This window comes from Strix uralensis, chromosome 5, assembly GCF_047716275.1.
Source record: "Strix uralensis isolate ZFMK-TIS-50842 chromosome 5, bStrUra1, whole genome shotgun sequence".
NCBI lineage: Eukaryota > Metazoa > Chordata > Aves > Strigiformes > Strigidae > Strix > Strix uralensis.
The window spans coordinates 43,225,525-43,243,751 of NC_133976.1; the positions used below are offsets into that span (position 1 = coordinate 43,225,525).

Below are 18,227 nucleotides of genomic sequence, written 5' to 3' on the forward strand. Positions count from 1 at the left end.
GAAACTTAAAGGAAATATGAGCTGGTCACTGCTAGACAGAAGAAAAAAGACAACAAAAAAAACAGTCAAGGGTTGAGAAATACAGGACAAATAAGTGTGTTGCAATATGTGATTAAAGCAATTAGACAATAAGTGGTTACTTCTTAAAAGTACTTTTTGACCTTTTACCATTTCCCAGTAATTTCACTGGAACTTGCTGCTGACTGGACACTGAAGCACTACACATGTGATCGGGGGGGCAGACTCTTCCTTTTATGAACTCCATCTCACAAATAGCTGTATATACCCCACAGTAAACCAGGCATAAACAGATGAAAGATTTACCGTAACTATCAACCACACTGCCCTGGGCCTTCACATTCCGTATAACTCATGGCAGTACCAAATGAAGAAACTGTGTGTAATGCACAGACTACTGGCACTGGAAAAGCCAGGCTGGAGCAGCTGCAAAGTCTCTTGCACTTCAGAGACAGCTGTCTTCCAAAAATATTAAAAAGCACTTAAGCACACATTATAGAGCAAAGCTAGCCTGGAAGAGGCCTTAAAAGTCTCTCAGATTTGACCACCAGAGTAAAACATGCTGCGAGTTCAGAACATACTGACTGCTTCTCATCTACTGCAGGGTAAACATAAGTTTGGGCAGATACAAGACTTGATCATACAGAAGCAAAGCTCACAACAGCTCAGCTTAGGAGTTAAGTCCCCTCTGCAGCTGCAGAGACAACTTTTCTTGTCACCTCAGCACACTTCAGTTAGATACCTGTGAAAACAAGAACTTCTACCACACCCCCACACTCCCTGTGCACCCACTCCTGGTATACACCAAGCAGACCCAAATGTGGACTAGCTTATCTTTTGCTTGTTGCGCTGTCTTGTCTGCTTTACTTACTCTAATTTTCCTACAAAAGCTGAGATATAGGCCACATGTGGAAGACTGCTAGGTCTGAGCAGATGTCTAACAGGAGTATTTAAAGAGGAATGAGACCAATCTTGTCCAACATGCCATGTGGACAAACTTACAACTCCTCTTGATGGTGTACAGAAATAAGACTTCCTATTTCCAGGAGTTGGATTTATGTTCACTTTAGGTAAGCATTGCAAAAGTCATTACTTCAACACCCTCTTGAAAATTCACAAGGAACCAGTGAATCTCAAACAGAACTACACAGTTAAGAAATGAAACCCAGTGTGGTAGCAACGACTTCTGACCCATACAATAGTCTTGGATTGGAGGAGGCTGTATCTACAGAATGAAGGGGGAAGCGCTGTAAAGCTGAGTCTACCTACTCCAACAGCCATGTGGTTCTACCTCCAACCTAGCAGGCCATCAAGGCCATTGCATACAGAAATGACTTAATTATCAGGCTGTCTGCTTTGTACTGACGAGTTTAGCGTTTTATTTCCTTAAGCCACTTAGTACAGCAGCACAATACTCCTCCCCAACACAAGGAATTTGAGAAGCAACTGCTGCACAAACACCTTTGGAAATAGGAAAAATCTGGCAGACATACACAAAGAGATGATTAGCTTAAGTTCCCTATCGATTTCTGAATCAGGTCTATGACGAGCCTTAAAAAACACAGGGAAAGTTTACATATCAGCTTGAAGACAAAGATGAACACACTCAATTCCTTCAGTTTTCTATATTCCGCTGTGTTTTTTCATTTAACAAATAAAAGTAAGTCAGAATATCTGCGACATAGCTTGGGAAACATCAGTTTCAAGAATCCAACTAAGAATGTGAGCTTATGAAGCTAGATAGCTGTAGAAGACATTGGTAAGAAGTGTTGCTGTGCCTAGTGTTTAAATAACCTAAAGTAACATTTCTAACTGTACCAGACATCACCCTTCTCCAGAAAGTAAAACTGAAGAATGCTACAATTAAATCTGGTCTACCACTTTCTTTTAGGATACTGTACTTTTTTTTTTTACCATTAGCAGTTATACCAATCAGGAAAACTCTTTAGTGCTAATGTAATCTAATCTACAATTGCTGAAAGTGTAGAATTACCAAGAAGCATCCCTCTCCATCAAGCATAAGCTCTGAGCACCCTTCCCTCTTATCCAAAGTCTCAGTTAATTCTCCTATCTCTTTCCTCACCAAACACCCATTTTCCCCCTAAGATAATTCTCCCCTCAATACAGCAACCAAAACTGGACAGAAAACATCATTTACACAGATCTTAAATTTTGGTGCAGTACTGCAACAACTGACCAAGAGATCCTATTTCAGTGAGACATTTTCCTAGCCTGCACTTAATAACAAGGTAACTTATCTCTCTCAAATACTACATGAACCGTTTTCTCCACAGCTGGTATAAATCCATGAGAAGTGAAAAGAATGACTCGCAATACTCCAATCAATGTTGAAAGTTTAATGTTCCTGCTACACACTGCCTTTCAGAATTGCTAAACAAGAGTATTGTTGATCACAAAACTATGCTAAGCACCAAAACAGTTTTTATTTAACAGATGCCGTAAGAACTGGCACCTCAATTTGTATGATTACATCCTTCCCTTTGCTGCAGTTCAGAGAGCACAAGAACTGCTGATTTAGAACTAGCAAGTCAACCTAGAGAGCAGCTTACCAAAATCTGTGGACAGAGATGAATTCACGGCTCTGGATCTTGCAGGCTGCAGGTGAGCTGACATCTACTAAACTCCCCTTTTCCAATATTGCATCCCATTATACAATATGAAGATATTAATGAGAAAGCAATCAAAACAAGCCAAATTTCTTAAGAACCGTGACTTCTGAAATTCAGTGGATAACTTTTAATGGTGCTTTCTCTCTTAAGATGCAGTTGCCAGATGTTGTTAATAAAAATGGGCTAGATCTAAGTAAGGACTTCAGATACTTTTCATGTCCAAAAGTATGAACCCCAAAGGCCCATATTAATGACTGCTCAAGCTCATAGTATACCATGAGTTTGGTCTCCACATGCACTGACATTCAAGTTTAAGCTTAATCTTGGGAGACATTCAGAGAAGAGACCAAGTGATACCCAAACACCTGGCAGGGTCAGTGCCTCAAAGGATAAGCATATTCTGTCAGGATTTATATCATGACAAACACAATCACATCCACTTTAACATACAGCTACTGGAGAATGTGATGTTAACCTTTCATTATTGTATTTTTATATGCTATGATCTATGAGTTACCTAAAACACACTTAAGAGCACAGCTTCAACAGTGCTGTCTTATATACAGCTATAGGTAACAAGAGCTCCTTCTGCCAAATCCATGAATATCTGGAGACAAGAAAGACGAAGCCTGACAGGGATTCTGAAATTAAGCAGTGTAGTATTTAAACATTCAAGGAATAAAAAAATAAATTAAAAAATCAATTTATTCAGAGCACACTAGACCTTCATCCTCAGAGGGGAGCTGAGGATTCAGAAGAGCACTTGGGATAAGCTTCATTCTGTATTACCTACCTACCCTCCCAGCAAGAAACATGGTAGAGAAACTCTTCCACCAACTCCATCCTCATGTGGCTATTGTCTCCTGCTTGCCCTGCTCTTTTCAAACCTTTATGGCTAGGTCAGTATATCAGTGGCAAGAAAAAAAGAATAGCTACAGCAGAAATAGAACCATGCCTAGACTGGAAATTTCTTTCCGACCCCATGAGGGTCTTCCTGTGCCTCAAAAAGTTATGTGGGTACTTGCTTAGAAGATCAGAACTTCTAGTTATGTGAAGGACAAGACTGCGCAGAGTAGAGTAGCATCTTAGTGACTGGGAAAACTCAAATGGAAAATATCAGTTCATAGTATCTTCAAGTGATCGACGTCACATCTTCAAGAGATCAAATCCACATCTCAAGAGCACCTCCACTGCTAGGTGGGAAGAAAGACTAGTGTAAGAAAGATCTTTTAGTCCGTATGTTTCAACTGACGAGGAACATCCAATATGGAAAAAGTATGAACCAGAATGTGCAAACATAAGTGTAGTGAATAGAACATTAGGTGAGGAGAGAGGAATTCCTTGGGGTTTGTTTCCTCCTCCGTAGATGCTTGACACAGTGAATACAAACTAGATTACAGCTAAGTGTTCTAGCACTCCTTTAGGCTGAAGGGCAGATTTTGTTCAGGACAACCTAGCTGTCTACACAGACTGGAAATACAAGGCACTTTTCTTGGCTCCAGATTTCATCCTAATAACCAATGCCTTAGTCAGGCATGGCAATACCGAAGTCCTTTATCAGATCTAGTCCCACTTCTAAAATATTGTCTTCTCAAAATGGCAGTGTTGACCAATCACTCGAAACACCTAGCTCAGATTCACAAGTATCACACTGCAAATGGGAAGTATGGATTGAGCTTTCCAACTATTGTGTTTATTTTTAAAATGCTACATAATTTACTTTTCAGTAACTCTCAACTTTTGTTTCTAGTAAAAAGTGAACTGCAGCATGGAAGATATGCCTTACCAGTTTACACATGCAGATACACACATTATAATGAAACAAGACTAGCTTCTGAAAATACTAGGTTTTATTCACACCCCAGTGGTAAACAATAACCTTAATATGATGACTAGGTTTCTTTTGTAGATCACTATGTCACATAAAATACAAAACCCATAGCATAAACAAGCTGACAGTTATGAATGTTTAATGTGGTCTTGTTGGAAATTAAACAAGTCATACTAGTCTTCTCAAGTAGTCAAATCCAAAATGCATCATCATCTCCTAGTTAATACAAGTCACTGCCATTTCTATAACAAAGTAATGAAGGCACAGCTAGTGCAAGCAGACTTAAACCCGTTCAGACTACTGGGCTGAAAAATACTTTGGTTGGTTCTTCAGGAGAGAGTTTTCTCTAAACAAATATTGGTCTCAGTTAAGAGGTCTGATAATCTTCACAGCTGCAGTCTAATAGCTACATGACAAGGACTTCACAAGAACCAAACTATGTAGCGATGAATTAACATTCATGCTTTAGGGGATTTACTGCATTCTACATATTGGCAGAAAATTATACTGTTAAAATGCTAGGTAGATTGAACCTACATTTTAAACTGGTTCTTATGTGTTTGATTTCTTTTTTTAACAAATTGGTTACTTAATTCTACCAAGATACAAAACATAAGGCTGTAAGTAACTAATAGTTGTGTTTAGGCTATTACAGTGCAGGTAATCCTCAAGGCCACATACACACTGCTTCACTGCTGCTTGCATTCTGCTGGGTTTTGATCCTTCTGTTGAGAAAAAAGGAAATATCAGTTTACACATATCAGTGTTGTAAAAGAACTGTTAATATTGCTAAGCATACTTTCTCAAGTTCCAGCACTCAAGTTGTTCTTTCATCTTTTCCCTTAAACTAATTGCCTACTATTAGCAATACTGCTATCTTTGGATGTGGCAACATGCACAGTGCACTTATTTTGGCTTTGGTAGTGCACAAGTATGATCCAGAACAAAAATCAATTTAGAACTAAGTGTGGTGGGATCAGACACTAAAACTGGAAAAAGGAAGAGAATATTTATGCATAGTAACAAACAACTCTGTTTAGAAGAAGCATCCAGGCCTTCTACACAATTTGAAGCACAAGAAACCCTGTGGTCAGTAACAGGGGCACAGCCATATTCCAGAAGCACTGTAGAGCAATGCAATGGAACATCAAATCATGGTACGTCCTTAACACTCTAAAAACAAATTTTGCAATAAATTCCAGTTGTTAAATTCTAGTGTGGAGAATTTCTTCGGTTATATTGAAACAGACAACCAACAATATCTCACAGTAACATGGGAATTTAAGGAAAATGCTTTCTGGGGGCAGAGTTCAGTTTCAAATTTTACTGCACTGCCTTGGACTGGATAGCTATTTTCTAGGACCACAGTGCTTTAATAAATTCAGCTGGCTTTCAGCCTGTGATCAGCTTACAACTATTTATTCTTATGTCAATATACTATAGTACCACTACTGTCTCTAGCCCTTTGGCAGCTCTCTCTGAAACTGAGTATATTCTTGCCCTTTCTCAATTCTGTTTAGCCTAGAAAAGCAATCTGAAATGGTGGAAATAAGTCCATCTTGCAGCTGTTTCATTCTGATTCCAAAACTCTCTTGAATAAGAAACAATTTGGATATGCTATAGTAGATGAAACATCACCAACAGGCTGTTGATTTACAGTTCTATACCCTACAGCTTTCTAGGTACAATGCTAAGATTATGTAATTCTTTCAATAGCACTTTGATTGTAGCTCAAATAATTTCTACTGAAGATATGCTGCCTCCTTATTTGAAATTGCAATTACATTTCGCAGCAGATGACCTTTTCAGTTCACAGACTTCATTTTCATGACTGCAACTTTCACCTACCACCATTAGATGCTTTCAGGCGGCCAAACATGCCTTTCCCTCAGCTAGGAAAAAGCTATGAATTCAGAGTGGCTCACAATCACTTTTCCAGCAAACTGAGCCTGACCAGTGATTCGCCCTGCCCATGGAATAAGAAAGCTGCCAGTTGCTCTTGGCTGTTCACGTTTTAGTATTTGGCTGTAGATGCATTCCTGAACCTTGACTTCTGCTACCTCAAACAATAAAAGATTTGCTAGTACCTACCCTGAAAAAGCTTGTTTTGTACTCTGCTGGAAAAAATCTGTCAAGAGTCAGCTTGTGACAAGTTCCCAAAAACTGAACCTGGATTACAGAGTTCTCTGCATGTCCTTAAAACCATTATAGAGCATTTTCATCATTAGCAGCAACTTACTGCAAGACTATAGAAAACCAAGCTTGACTAATTTCAGTGATCAAAGCCAAAAGTTACTTCTACAAAATTAATCTTGGAGAAAGAACTTGAAAAAAAGTTGCTCTACCAATATTAAGTCTGTCAGAACTGGGACTGAAACAGACTCTGCCAAAACATACTCACACCACAGGAAATATTGATTGAATACTTAAACTAAAAATCAAGATTTAACCTCCATAAAATTTTAATTGTACGCATGCATACACAAGCTTCAAACACTTCTTTTAGTTCCTTACTTTTGGGTCGTAATCAGGATCATTTTCTTCATCTGCTTCTTCTTCCCCCTCCTGAAAGAAAACACTTGTTTGTATTTCTCTGGCTTATCCACACATTCAGCTTCCTGAGCCATTTTCAAGAAAATTAAGATTAAATTATACTATTAAATTACCACTTTAAGTTATGCACATTGTATTAGTTTGCCCTCCACAAAGCACATCACCTTTTGACATCAGTTGTAACTTCATTTGTAAAGGTACCTGAGGGTTGTCTTCCTTTAGTTTTTGTTGTTGTTTTGTTGGGTTTTAAAATATTCACCCTAGGTCCACAAAACTATGTGTTGTATCTTACATTCATAAATACTTAAGCTTAGTGTCCTGAGCATTCAAAAGTCAAAGGAACTCTTATTCCAGACAAACTACAAAAGGGAAACTATTTAAGTCAAGGCCATATGTCAACTTACCTCATCATCTGCCTCTTCACCTTCTTCATCATACTAGGAGAGAAAATAAATGGTTTTGATAGTGTCATAAATGCAGCCATTTATGGCTCAAGTACAGCCAGGTAACTCACAAGTAGGTGCCAGAGACCACACTGTATTGTGCTCTAAGAGAACTTCCTATATCTGACAGATTTAAAAATGTTTTATGCATCGGCATGAGCAATGTCCAGTCTCTTAAACTATGCTCTGGCAGAGAAAACTGTCTACCTTAAGTCCCTTACATGAAACACTGGGAGAGCTTATTAGACTGTGCTATAATGCCTGTGGCCAGTAGAGTGTGTCAAAGTTTAAGGTAACCTCTACAGTGAGTCACTTCCCTCTTCCACCGCCTCCAGCCAAGGCTTCAGACTAAGGGCTACCATTTTACATGCTAAAAATTAATTTTAAGACAGGACTTATCCAAGCTATCTTAACTGTCAAACTGTCCTTGTTTGTGCAGTGGCAGGGAAGAGAAAATATTTTATCCATATAAAGTTCTGGGGTTTTGTGGTTTGTTTTTCAAGCTTAGCTCCTTTAGAGGACTTCTGCAGAGCTTGCTTTGAACATTTCTGCATGCTTTGAATGTGCTTATCTACCGTTTTTTAATAAGAATGCCCTCCTGAAAAGATCAGGCTTGAATCTCAAGGAATTTGGTAGCCCAGTATCACTGTAAGCACAAAGAACAGGCTGAGCAGCTACATAGACTGATTTCTTCTCTGGCAGCTCATCATAGTTCTACTGAAGTATTGGGTATGCCACCCTAGGAATGCCTTATACACAAAATTCTACTCAGACATCCTCCACACGTTCAGCTTCTACCAGTACTTTTGCCACAAAACTCTGAAGTCGCTGCTTCAAAGATTAATTAATTTCATGCTGCTCTACTGCTCTAGGAAGCTCAACTGAAACCAACATTGATACATACCCTTCTAAGGATACCAATGTTGTAAGCCAGAAGTCAGCCACAGTCTTTAAGCACCATTCTTTTGATGTTTTTAGCATTCTGAAAAACTGTTATACTTACGTCATCATCATCATCTTCAATAGCTTCTCCTGTGAAGTACAATACTGATCGGGGGACTATACGTTCACGCAAGAAATGACCTATTTCAAAGTCTGCAGCAAGGATTGCCTCAGCATCGTCATCCTGCATAAAACAACATTATTTCCTAAACCATAAGCTAGTAACTACTTTTGACACAAAAACACAAGTTGCACAGACTTTGATGTAGCCAAATTTACATAGATCCCATGTGCTGACTTTTTTGGTACTCCTAATAAAGAAAACACAAATACATACTATTCATCACAAGTACTCTCAGTTAAATACAGAAACAGTTAGAGCTGAAGCTGTTAAATGAATTCCCAAATAAATTTAACAAACACTTTGTATATAAAGGTATGAATTCTTCTACTGGTGTTTCCCCTCCACCTCCGTATTTTAAATAAGCCAACTTACCAGGTCTCCACTTTCAGGAACTGTAGGAAGAAAAAAAAAAACACAAACAGGTGAGTGAAGTACATACTACATTTAAAGTTAATGCAGATAAAGTAATGTTCAGTTTACCTTCAGGAGGACTAAAGAAGTTGAAGAAAGAGTCATTGGAAACAGTTTTTGTCACCGTTCTAACTGTTCCACGACCCTTATGCTTCTGCTTCTTCTTAATGGTTTTCAAAGTAACATTCTTTCCTTTTTTCCAGTCTATTTGGCAACTGAAGAAGAAAAAGAAAAAAACAGCTGCAGCTTAATACCATTCCACTTGTTACAGGTACCTACTGAGACTATCACAACTACACGGAATACAGTGAATAGAAAATATTAAGGTAGTATTTATACAGTGCTATCTTTTCATTAGTTTATATGTTGAGAACAAGCGTAACAGGTTCATTTTAGGATTTAAGTGTTTTTATCCAAAAGTTTTTCCTTCCCCACTCAATCTCTGAAATGCTAGTTTTCATTAGCTACCAAGTTCTAACTAGTTTCCTATAAAATAATAGCATCACACTATTTTTAGAGCTACCTATCCATTATAAAGTAATGTCTTATTTGGTCATGTTAGGAATATGCCAAAATCTACCACACCTATCATTGTAATCAGTAAGTCCTTAAAATAATGCATCAAGCAGGTGTGTAGATTTTGGTTGTTTTTTAGATTGTTTGTGAGGTTTTTGCCTTCTTTTGTTTCTTTCGAGTTTTTTGTTTGTTTGGGTTTTGTTGGGTCTATCCCGCTTACAGACCAAAATTATGCCCGCAGGCTTGTCTCACACTCACAAAGAATTCTAGGGACATGTAAATGAAGTCACATCAATAAGACTGGCCACCCACATTTGCAGAAGTTTCTGATTAGATTCCTTTAAAGACTCAAAGGAAGGGGGTGAGTTGTTCTGGGATAAGAAGAGACTTAGTTAAAAGACAAAACAAGGACTAGGAATAAATCATTTTCACAGAAGCAGAGTGTCATCTTACAGTGACCTCTACGAGGATTTATGCTTTTCAAAACCAGTCCGAACTGAGGAAGACAAAACAGTTTTATCAAAGCTACTCAAGCACTTAAGACTAAATCTTACAGGACATCTGCAGAAATATGTCACATTAAGCGATTGGGAAATGAAGTGGTAAATAAGTCAGTAACTGCAGATTAATATATGTCTAAAACCAACTCTGACTATGCAGTGACAGGCTCTAAATTAGCTATCACTCAGAAGAGCAGTCAGAACATTAAACAGACATTAAGACGAAAGCAACCAAACAGGCCATGATGCAGAGAGCCCTGATGTACGCATAAGGCTAATTATGTACAACTCAGGTTTCTCTTGTCCTGTTCACAAGAAAAGCGACACATACAGGATAAAGAGGTAATTTAGTGTGAGGAATAACAGCTTATTTAGAACAAAAGACATCACGGAGAAAGTAATGTGACAGCTCTTTAAAAATCATGAGGAACCTGGAGTTAACAGGAGATGACTGTTCTCAATTTCTCAAATAGATCAACGGAAAGATACTAAGAGGCAAACATTCAACACTTATAAAACAAACTGGGCAACTGCAATATAGCAAGTAAAACTGGATTATACTTCCCAAAATGCAGAAATGCAAAAAGATTGGGAACTACAGGCCAGTCAATCTCACCTCTGTGCCCAGCAAGATCACAGAGTGGATCCTCCTGGAAACTATGTTAGGGCACATGGAAAATAAGGAGGTGATTGGTGACAGCCAACACAGCTTCACTAAGGGCAAATCATTCCAGACAAATTTGGTGGCTGCCTATGACAGGGTTACAGTGTTGGTGGACAAGGGAAGAGCAACTGACATCATCTACCTGGACTTGTGCAAGACATCTGACACTGTCCCACAAGACATTCTTGTCTCTACATTGGAAAGACATGGATTTGACAGATGGACCACTCAGTGGATAAGGAATTGGCTGGATGGTCACACTAAAAGAGTTGCTGTCAATGGCTTGATGCCTGAGTGGAGAGCAGTGACGAGTGGTGTTCCTCCAGGGTCAGTATTGGGACCACGGCTGTTTAACATCTTGTTTGGAGACATGGACAGTGGGATTGAGTGCACCCTCAGCAAGTTCGCTGACGACACCAAGCTGTGTGGTGCAGACGACACACTGGAGGGCAGGGATGTGCCATCCAGGGGGGTCTTGGGAGGCTTGAGAGGTGGGACCATGCAACCTCATGAAGTTCAACAAGACCAAATGCAAGGTCCTGCCCATGGGCTGGGGCAATCCCAAGCACAAATACAGGCTGGGTGATGAGTGGATTGAGAGCAGCCCTGCTGAGAAGGACTTCAGAGTAGTAGTGGGTGGAAAACTGACTATGAGCCAGCAATGTGTGCTTGCAGGCCAGAAAGCCAACTGTATCCTGGGCTGCATCAAGAGAAGCGTGGCCAGCAGGTCAAGGGAGATGATTCTCTGCTCTTGTGACACCCCACCTGGAGTACTGTGTCCAGCTCTGGGGCCATCAACATAAGAAGGACATGGCCCTGCTCGAGCAAGTCCAGAGGAGGTGCCATGAAGATGAGAGGTCTGGAGCACCTCCCTCATGAGGACAGGCTGAGAGAGTTGGGGTTGTCCAGCCTAGGGCTGAGAGGGCTCCTGGGAGATCTTATAGCAGCCTTCCAGTACTTAAAGGAGGCCTACAGGAAAGATGGGGAGGGACTCTATCAGGGAGTGTAGTGATAGGATGAGGGGTAATGGTTTTAAACTGAAAGAGGGTAGATTTGGATTAGATATAAGGAAGAGTTCTTTACTGTGAGGGTGGTGAGACACTGGCACAGGTTGCCCAGACAGGCTGTGGATGCCCCCTCCCTGGAAATGTTCAAGGCCAGGTTGGATGGGACTTTGAGCAACCTGATCTAGTGGAAGGTGTCCCTGTCCATGGCAGGGGGCTTGGAACTAGATGACCTTTAAGGTCCCTTCCAACCCAAACCACTCTATGATTCTATGATTAAAAGAATTGATCAAACAAATTTTGAAAAAAGCTATCAAGGCCTACAAAAAGATAATACCACCCTCCTTTCAATTCAGCTTCAGTGATTGCAGAGCATTATTTCTAGAAAAATACTGATCAGATTTTTTAATCTATATCCATATATAATATATATACGCTTATAAATTATATAATACAAAACAGTTTTACGTGTTGTGTTGAAGTTACTGAAAAACTCAAGTCAAACCCAGCTATTTACAAGTTATTAGGTAGGAGTATCTTTCCCAGCACCTTCCCAAGATGCTGTAAGTCTTCCTTAGCATTATCCAACTGTTACATAGCATTGGAGTTATTTATTAGCACTTACCCTGTACAGCCCATGATTTCTGGTCCATCAAAGGAGAAGGGATCAGAATCATCTGGCTCTGACCTCATTCTATACGTCTTTGTCAATACTTCATTTGTGAAGTAGTCATTTGGTTCAAAATGAAATTCTAGTGTGAAACTCTTAAAAAGAATTGCAGAGTGACAACTTCAGCAATTTAGCAAGACATACCTTTAACTTCTAAATATCTAAAATCCAGAACAAAAAATACACATGCAATGGAATATATCCATCTCCTCCAATATTGAAATAGTGCACATATGTAAGTTATTCTAGAATTTGCTGCCCAAGTTGTACAATAAATCTTCAAATGTTTTAATCTATCATGTTGATCTTGTGCTTATTAGTTAATATACTGCTTGCAGTAACGACACAAGATCTGACAGTGTACAGCTTTCTCTCTATACATTAGCACCAGGAACTTCTAAATTTAAAATATTAAAACTTAGCAAGCTATCTGATTTCTGGCATGGAAATTATATCCCATTATAACAGTTATACAAGAAATACCTGAAGGTATCAACACTTAAAGGTGAAGCTTAGTCATCAGATATTAAGGCCAAGTTATTAACTCATCAGAATTTGAAGGTGAAATTAAGTATAAATTCATTCATATGGTACTGCAAGACTAGCACTACTACTTGTACTGTTTTTCAGAAAACAAGAAGCAGCTGCATATTCCTCATGATTGCTGTAAGACAATTGGCTATCACAGACCATGCTACTGATACACAAATAAGCCTTAAGATAACACAAAAGTAATCTTGTTTAATAGGTGAAACTAACCATAGGCTGTCCAACTTCTGAAAATTTCACTTTTATATCTTTTAAGTGTTTCAGAATAGGTTCATCATGTTCCTGTGAAGAAAACACAATTTATTCAATTTTCATAACATTAAATTGTACACAGATTTAAGACCCTGCAGAGAGATAAAAAGCTGTATTCAGAATGAGTTTTACATAGGACAAGAACCTTATTACAGAACTGAAACATTTTCATGAACATGACCAACAGATGGCAACAACGGCTGTACAGTTTCCACTGCAGTACACAACCTAAAGCTGTGCAAACACCAAGTACAGTTTTTAGCAATATCTAATACCCATCTCACACATTTCTATAAGCACACGAAGTGTATTAGTAAGGTAAAATCAGTTCAACAAATAACACAGCAAGAAGGTATTTCAGAATGCTCTATGCTCTCAGCTGAATAAAGTACCAAAGTACTTATTTCATTTTAGCTCTCCAACAGACACATCAATTAACATACTGTTTCTACTCCTTTCTTAAAGACACTTGGATTAAGTACCAATGCAAATTTAAACAAGCCTTGACTACCACCTACCTGAACCATATCACTGAGCAAGTCCACGTTCTTGAATACTGTCAGCCAAAACTCAGGAATTCCTTTAGGGTCTTCTTTTTCTTCATCTTTTTTTTCCTCTTCAAGCTTGGCCTTCTCTTTCATTTCCTCCTTAATAAAAATATTAGTTTTTCTTAATTTTAAAAGAGTGTCCTCAAAGTTTGTTAACAGTTTTATGGTGATATCAGTACAGACTAAGTTTCATGTGCATCCTCCTTTAAGCAATTATTAAGAATTATTATCATTATTATAAACAAGCAATCATTATGCACCCGAATTTTTTTTAAGATTTAGTTACTGTAGTGAATCTTGTTTGATGCTAAAGCTTGAGATATCGATGAGAGCCAATTAAGATACTCACTGAAATTTCTTCTTCGACATCTGCTTTCCATTCACATTCTTCCTCTGTAGGTTCATAAATTGCATTGATGATTTCACTTCGCTGGAATATTAAACCAAGAACGTTTTCACATTTCCTAGTTATTGCAACCAGCAGAGTCCTAACAAATAAATCCCTAATCTTAAAGGTACACAATTAGTAAATACATTAACTATTTACCAAAACTTTTCTTCTGGCTCTAGAAGACAACTCAGCAGTTACAAGTTTTTCAACACTAAAATAAGCACCAAAGCTCCAGAAAGGTTACCATACCATCTAACATCTGCTTAGTTAACAAGAGAGGCCTGGTACATCCAAGTGATTTCGGTAACCATGGTACAGACTGAACCTTTCTCCCCCTTAATCTTAGTTGATATTCACATGGATGGGGGAATTGTATCAACTGAATTGAATGGGCACATACGAGAACAAAGTAATTCAGAACATGCATAAACTTCAGTTTATATTCCCTTGTGTTTTAGCTAAAGCTTTTAAGTACAAATCAGATTATCATTAAAATACCTTGTCAAATAAGGGCTGATAGAGAGCAGCATACTTTCTTTCCAGCTCATGAACTTCCTCATAGAACTTTGCTTCTATCTGTGCACACTGAACTTGAAGGTTCTTGAGAGCATTCACACGTCTTTTAACGACTTTAGGCAAGCTGAAAAATTCAGTGACAGAACTGTTACTAACACTGCATTTTAAGCACATATTGACCCCTCCCTAACCACTCCCCTTGCAAGTTAACCAACTTGCATCAAAACAGATTTTATGCTCTGTTTTAAGCTTTAGAAAGCTGTACAAATCAAAACTATGACCCACTGCAACATGCGGATTGAAACTGTTAACACAGGCTTTTAAACTGAGGCTTAACCTCAGAACTGGAGTACTCCAAACACCTGGGTCAAACACATGGGACAAACTTGTACAATAAAACTTCACACTAAAAACGTTTTACATTATCAATGAGCAGTAAATTCATATGATTGAGCACAATTAAGAAAGGTCTTATCACTAATTGGCTTGGTTTTATGAAAGAAATTTCAAGACAATTGAGTTATTCTTTGCTAACAAAGTTAATCATCAACATTCACATTTTTCTTTCACTGAGTAAAGTGGCTGGTACTACTGTCTTCTAACATACTGTCAATCCCAAAGTGAGCCAGAACTGTTTTGCTAAATGAGCCACTATTATACACGTGTAAAAGGAAGGCAATTAATGCCATCCTCATTATAAATACTTGTCAGCTACAACTCTTTAGTAAAGTGAAACTAGTATTAATCTACTCTAACACAGACTTATTGTTAGGACAGAAAGTTACCTACATCAAGCCTACTGGTGAGATTCATGGGGCAGATTGTTGACAGCCTCTATTGCCTGTGAAGTGGGCCAAACCCCAGCATATGGCTACAGAAGATTACTATATTGAGTCCCCCATATTTATTTTATTTAAGCAGTTGTGTCACATTATTTAGAACACAGTAATAAGACAACTGCTTTTAATTGTTAGGACCAGCTTCAGGTTAGAGAAAGTAAACAAGAATGTATTAGCTTAGTTAAACACTGAAGGTTCATACTAAAGCTATCTTACCTCTACAAGGTAGGACAAGCACATGTTCCAGAATCCCTTGTTCACTTTAAAATGCAGAACCCTTCTCCCCAACAGCTTTATGCTCAACAAGAATATACTATTTCTGGTTACTAAGATAATATGCATATCACCATTAAATCAAGATTTCCCTTAACCTTCCAACTTGGGCAAAAGTACATCTGCTACACAAACTAGCAAATCCACTTAAGTTTAATCACGTATGCTCAAAGGGTTGATAGCATTCTTGACTAACTTCTGGAAAAATGTCAGAGTAACAAGTTAATCATTTGCTGTAATTTTATCTTCAAGTACAGTATTAGAACTAACAGCAACTTAAGTAGCAAGTTCAGATAGTTTAAAGAAAAAAGTGTTAAGGAAGAAAATTAATATGACCACACAGTTAAGTCATACAACAATCGCCCACTTAATGCCACATGCATATATCTAGACTATAAGTACTGGTCCTAGCAACTGCATATAAAGTACTATGAAATTTCTAAGAGGTAGTGCCACACATGCAGCATGTCCAACACTGGTATGTCAGAGTAAAGATTTTAACCCCTTTATTAGAGAATCTAGAAGCTTTTGCATATGTTAAGGCTACATTTCATTACAGTCCATGCCAACTAGTTCAAATTTCACAGTTTGTACATCCACTACTGTTATGAACCCCGTACTTTCAAAAAAAGAAAGGTAGTTTCACGAAAGAGACAGCTCTTACAAAGTAAATCCAAAATGGAGATCTGAACTGGACTGCACAAGTACAACAATGGCAGGTAAAACCTATTGCTCTGAATACAAGCCACTAGCAAATGTTATGATCACACAAGAATATAATGTCCTGTGAGCTGTTAAGGGAAATTCTACTCTATGAAAGTAAGCGTCATTAAAATTATTGTGGCCAGGCACAGGTGAAGAGTAAGTTATTGAATAGCTGCCAAGCAATTAACAGATTCTGAGCCTGAGCAGACAGATCTTTTCCAGCAACCTGTTCAGTTTCCTACCAGCTTATGCACTCAGTTCCTTAACAGCCCACATAACAGGCTTTTAGGATCCTAGATGCCTGCTGACTTCTGTGCCATCTCAGTGTCTAGACTCTGTAGATAAATAAGCTCAAAATAATACTCGGGAAGACATGTAAGAGGCACCTGTAAAGCATGGTTAAGGCAGCATGAGTACGTTGATAAATACGCAGACTTTGGTTACATTTTCCACAGTTATTTTCGTATTGCATGTTAGGTAAGCGTTTGGTACAACGGCAAAGTTGCAATGCTTTTGTGATAGAAAATGCACTACTGTACTTGGAATTGATGAAGAAATGGTACAGTATCTTAGAGAGCAGCTGACTAGAAGAATGCCATGTAAATCAATGTTACCACTTTTGTTTGCTTCTTAGATCAAGGACCTGAAAGATTAGTAGAGGTTAATTAACATCTGTTGAAAAACGGAAGAAAAATATTGGGTACAGAAAGCCTGCGGTGTACAGTATGTAGTAGAGAAAGAACCTGGGTACCCTGAGTCCATGCTCTTTCTTGGGCCAGTATTTATTAGGAGGGCTGTAAACAGACTTTTCTCCCATGTTATCATCTATAACAGGAAAATGGTCTAAGTAGCAGCAGCCACAATGGCTGTTCCTTAATAGCTGTCCCAATTCAAGTCAATAGTAATGTAGGACCCTATCAGAGCAAGACAGTTGTATGCTTTACAATTCCTTTGGATGTGGTGAAATGTTCGTACACAATCAGAAATCATGTAAGAGAGCCAGAAAATTCTGTTAATACAGATCAAGTAAAGAAAATTTTAGCAATAGATCGTTGCAAGTTTTGATACGTAAGGAGACCACATGAAGTACTGACATAACATTCCTAATTTTATTAGCTAATGGTTACACTCTAACCAAAACAATGACTACATTAGAGACACTAGGTCTCCAGGCATTTGTCCATACTTAAGACAACTGATGTTTCATGATTAAGGCAAAGCTACAATAGACATTCTAAGTAGCAGGAAAGTATCTTTTAAAAGTGTGCATATTTTAACTGCAGGGGACAAGGTCAGCCACTGTAAATATTTTAGCATTCTTTTCATAAAAGCCTAGATAAAAACCCTTCAATTCTGAGATGCACTACAGACAGACTATATTAGTTTTCCTGCTGTCTGGACAGCACAGTGGTTTATGACTATTAATGCTACAGACAATACTGTTCAGAAAGCAAAAGAACCATTTATACCACTCTGCTCATACTGAACAAATACTGTACCTTTCTATATATCCCGTAGATGTTCCTACCAGACCATCAAGTCTTTCCTGAAGGGCTGCAAGAATCTGAGGATTTTGCATCATCTGCACAGTCAACTGCCGAGCTAAATTAAAAAAGAAAATTAAGTAAGTGCAAAGTGCATCTTTTGGACTAATCTTGGAAAGAAAAGTTACTTAAATACTACAAAAGAGCAGTAAGTTACTATATATACACTTGTAAAAAGAAGCATAAGCCGTATTTCAAACACCTCTCCATTTTGGAAGCATGGATCAAATCCATCCTATTTTGAATATGGAAACAGCACCTGGATTAAAACGGCCACTACTCAGCAAGCTGAGCTTTTTTGTTA

At 38.3% G+C, this 18,227-nt stretch overlaps 1 protein-coding gene across 3 annotated transcripts in view; it reads right to left on the minus strand.

The window, feature by feature from the left end:
• Positions 1-4,319: 4,319 nt before the first annotated feature.
• Positions 4,320-18,227, minus strand: part of NAP1L1 (nucleosome assembly protein 1 like 1) — a 31,338-nt gene continuing 17,430 nt past the window's right edge. For 2 of the 3 annotated variants that reach the window (XM_074870606.1, XM_074870605.1), the window contains exons 4-15: positions 17,879-17,981; positions 14,545-14,686; positions 14,005-14,085; positions 13,626-13,754; positions 13,066-13,137; positions 12,262-12,401; positions 9,022-9,167; positions 8,914-8,933; positions 8,479-8,601; positions 7,437-7,469; positions 6,994-7,044; positions 4,320-5,204 (exon numbers count right to left, since the gene is read on the minus strand). In XM_074870606.1, the coding sequence (XP_074726707.1) occupies positions 5,169-5,204; positions 6,994-7,044; positions 7,437-7,469; positions 8,479-8,601; positions 8,914-8,933; positions 9,022-9,167; positions 12,262-12,401; positions 13,066-13,137; positions 13,626-13,754; positions 14,005-14,085; positions 14,545-14,686; positions 17,879-17,981 (1,076 nt within the window). In that variant the 3' untranslated portion in view covers positions 4,320-5,168. The remainder of the gene's footprint in view (positions 5,205-6,993; positions 7,045-7,436; positions 7,470-8,478; positions 8,602-8,913; positions 8,934-9,021; positions 9,168-12,261; positions 12,402-13,065; positions 13,138-13,625; positions 13,755-14,004; positions 14,086-14,544; positions 14,687-17,878; positions 17,982-18,227) is intronic. The other variant, XM_074870607.1, reaches the window with a different exon arrangement.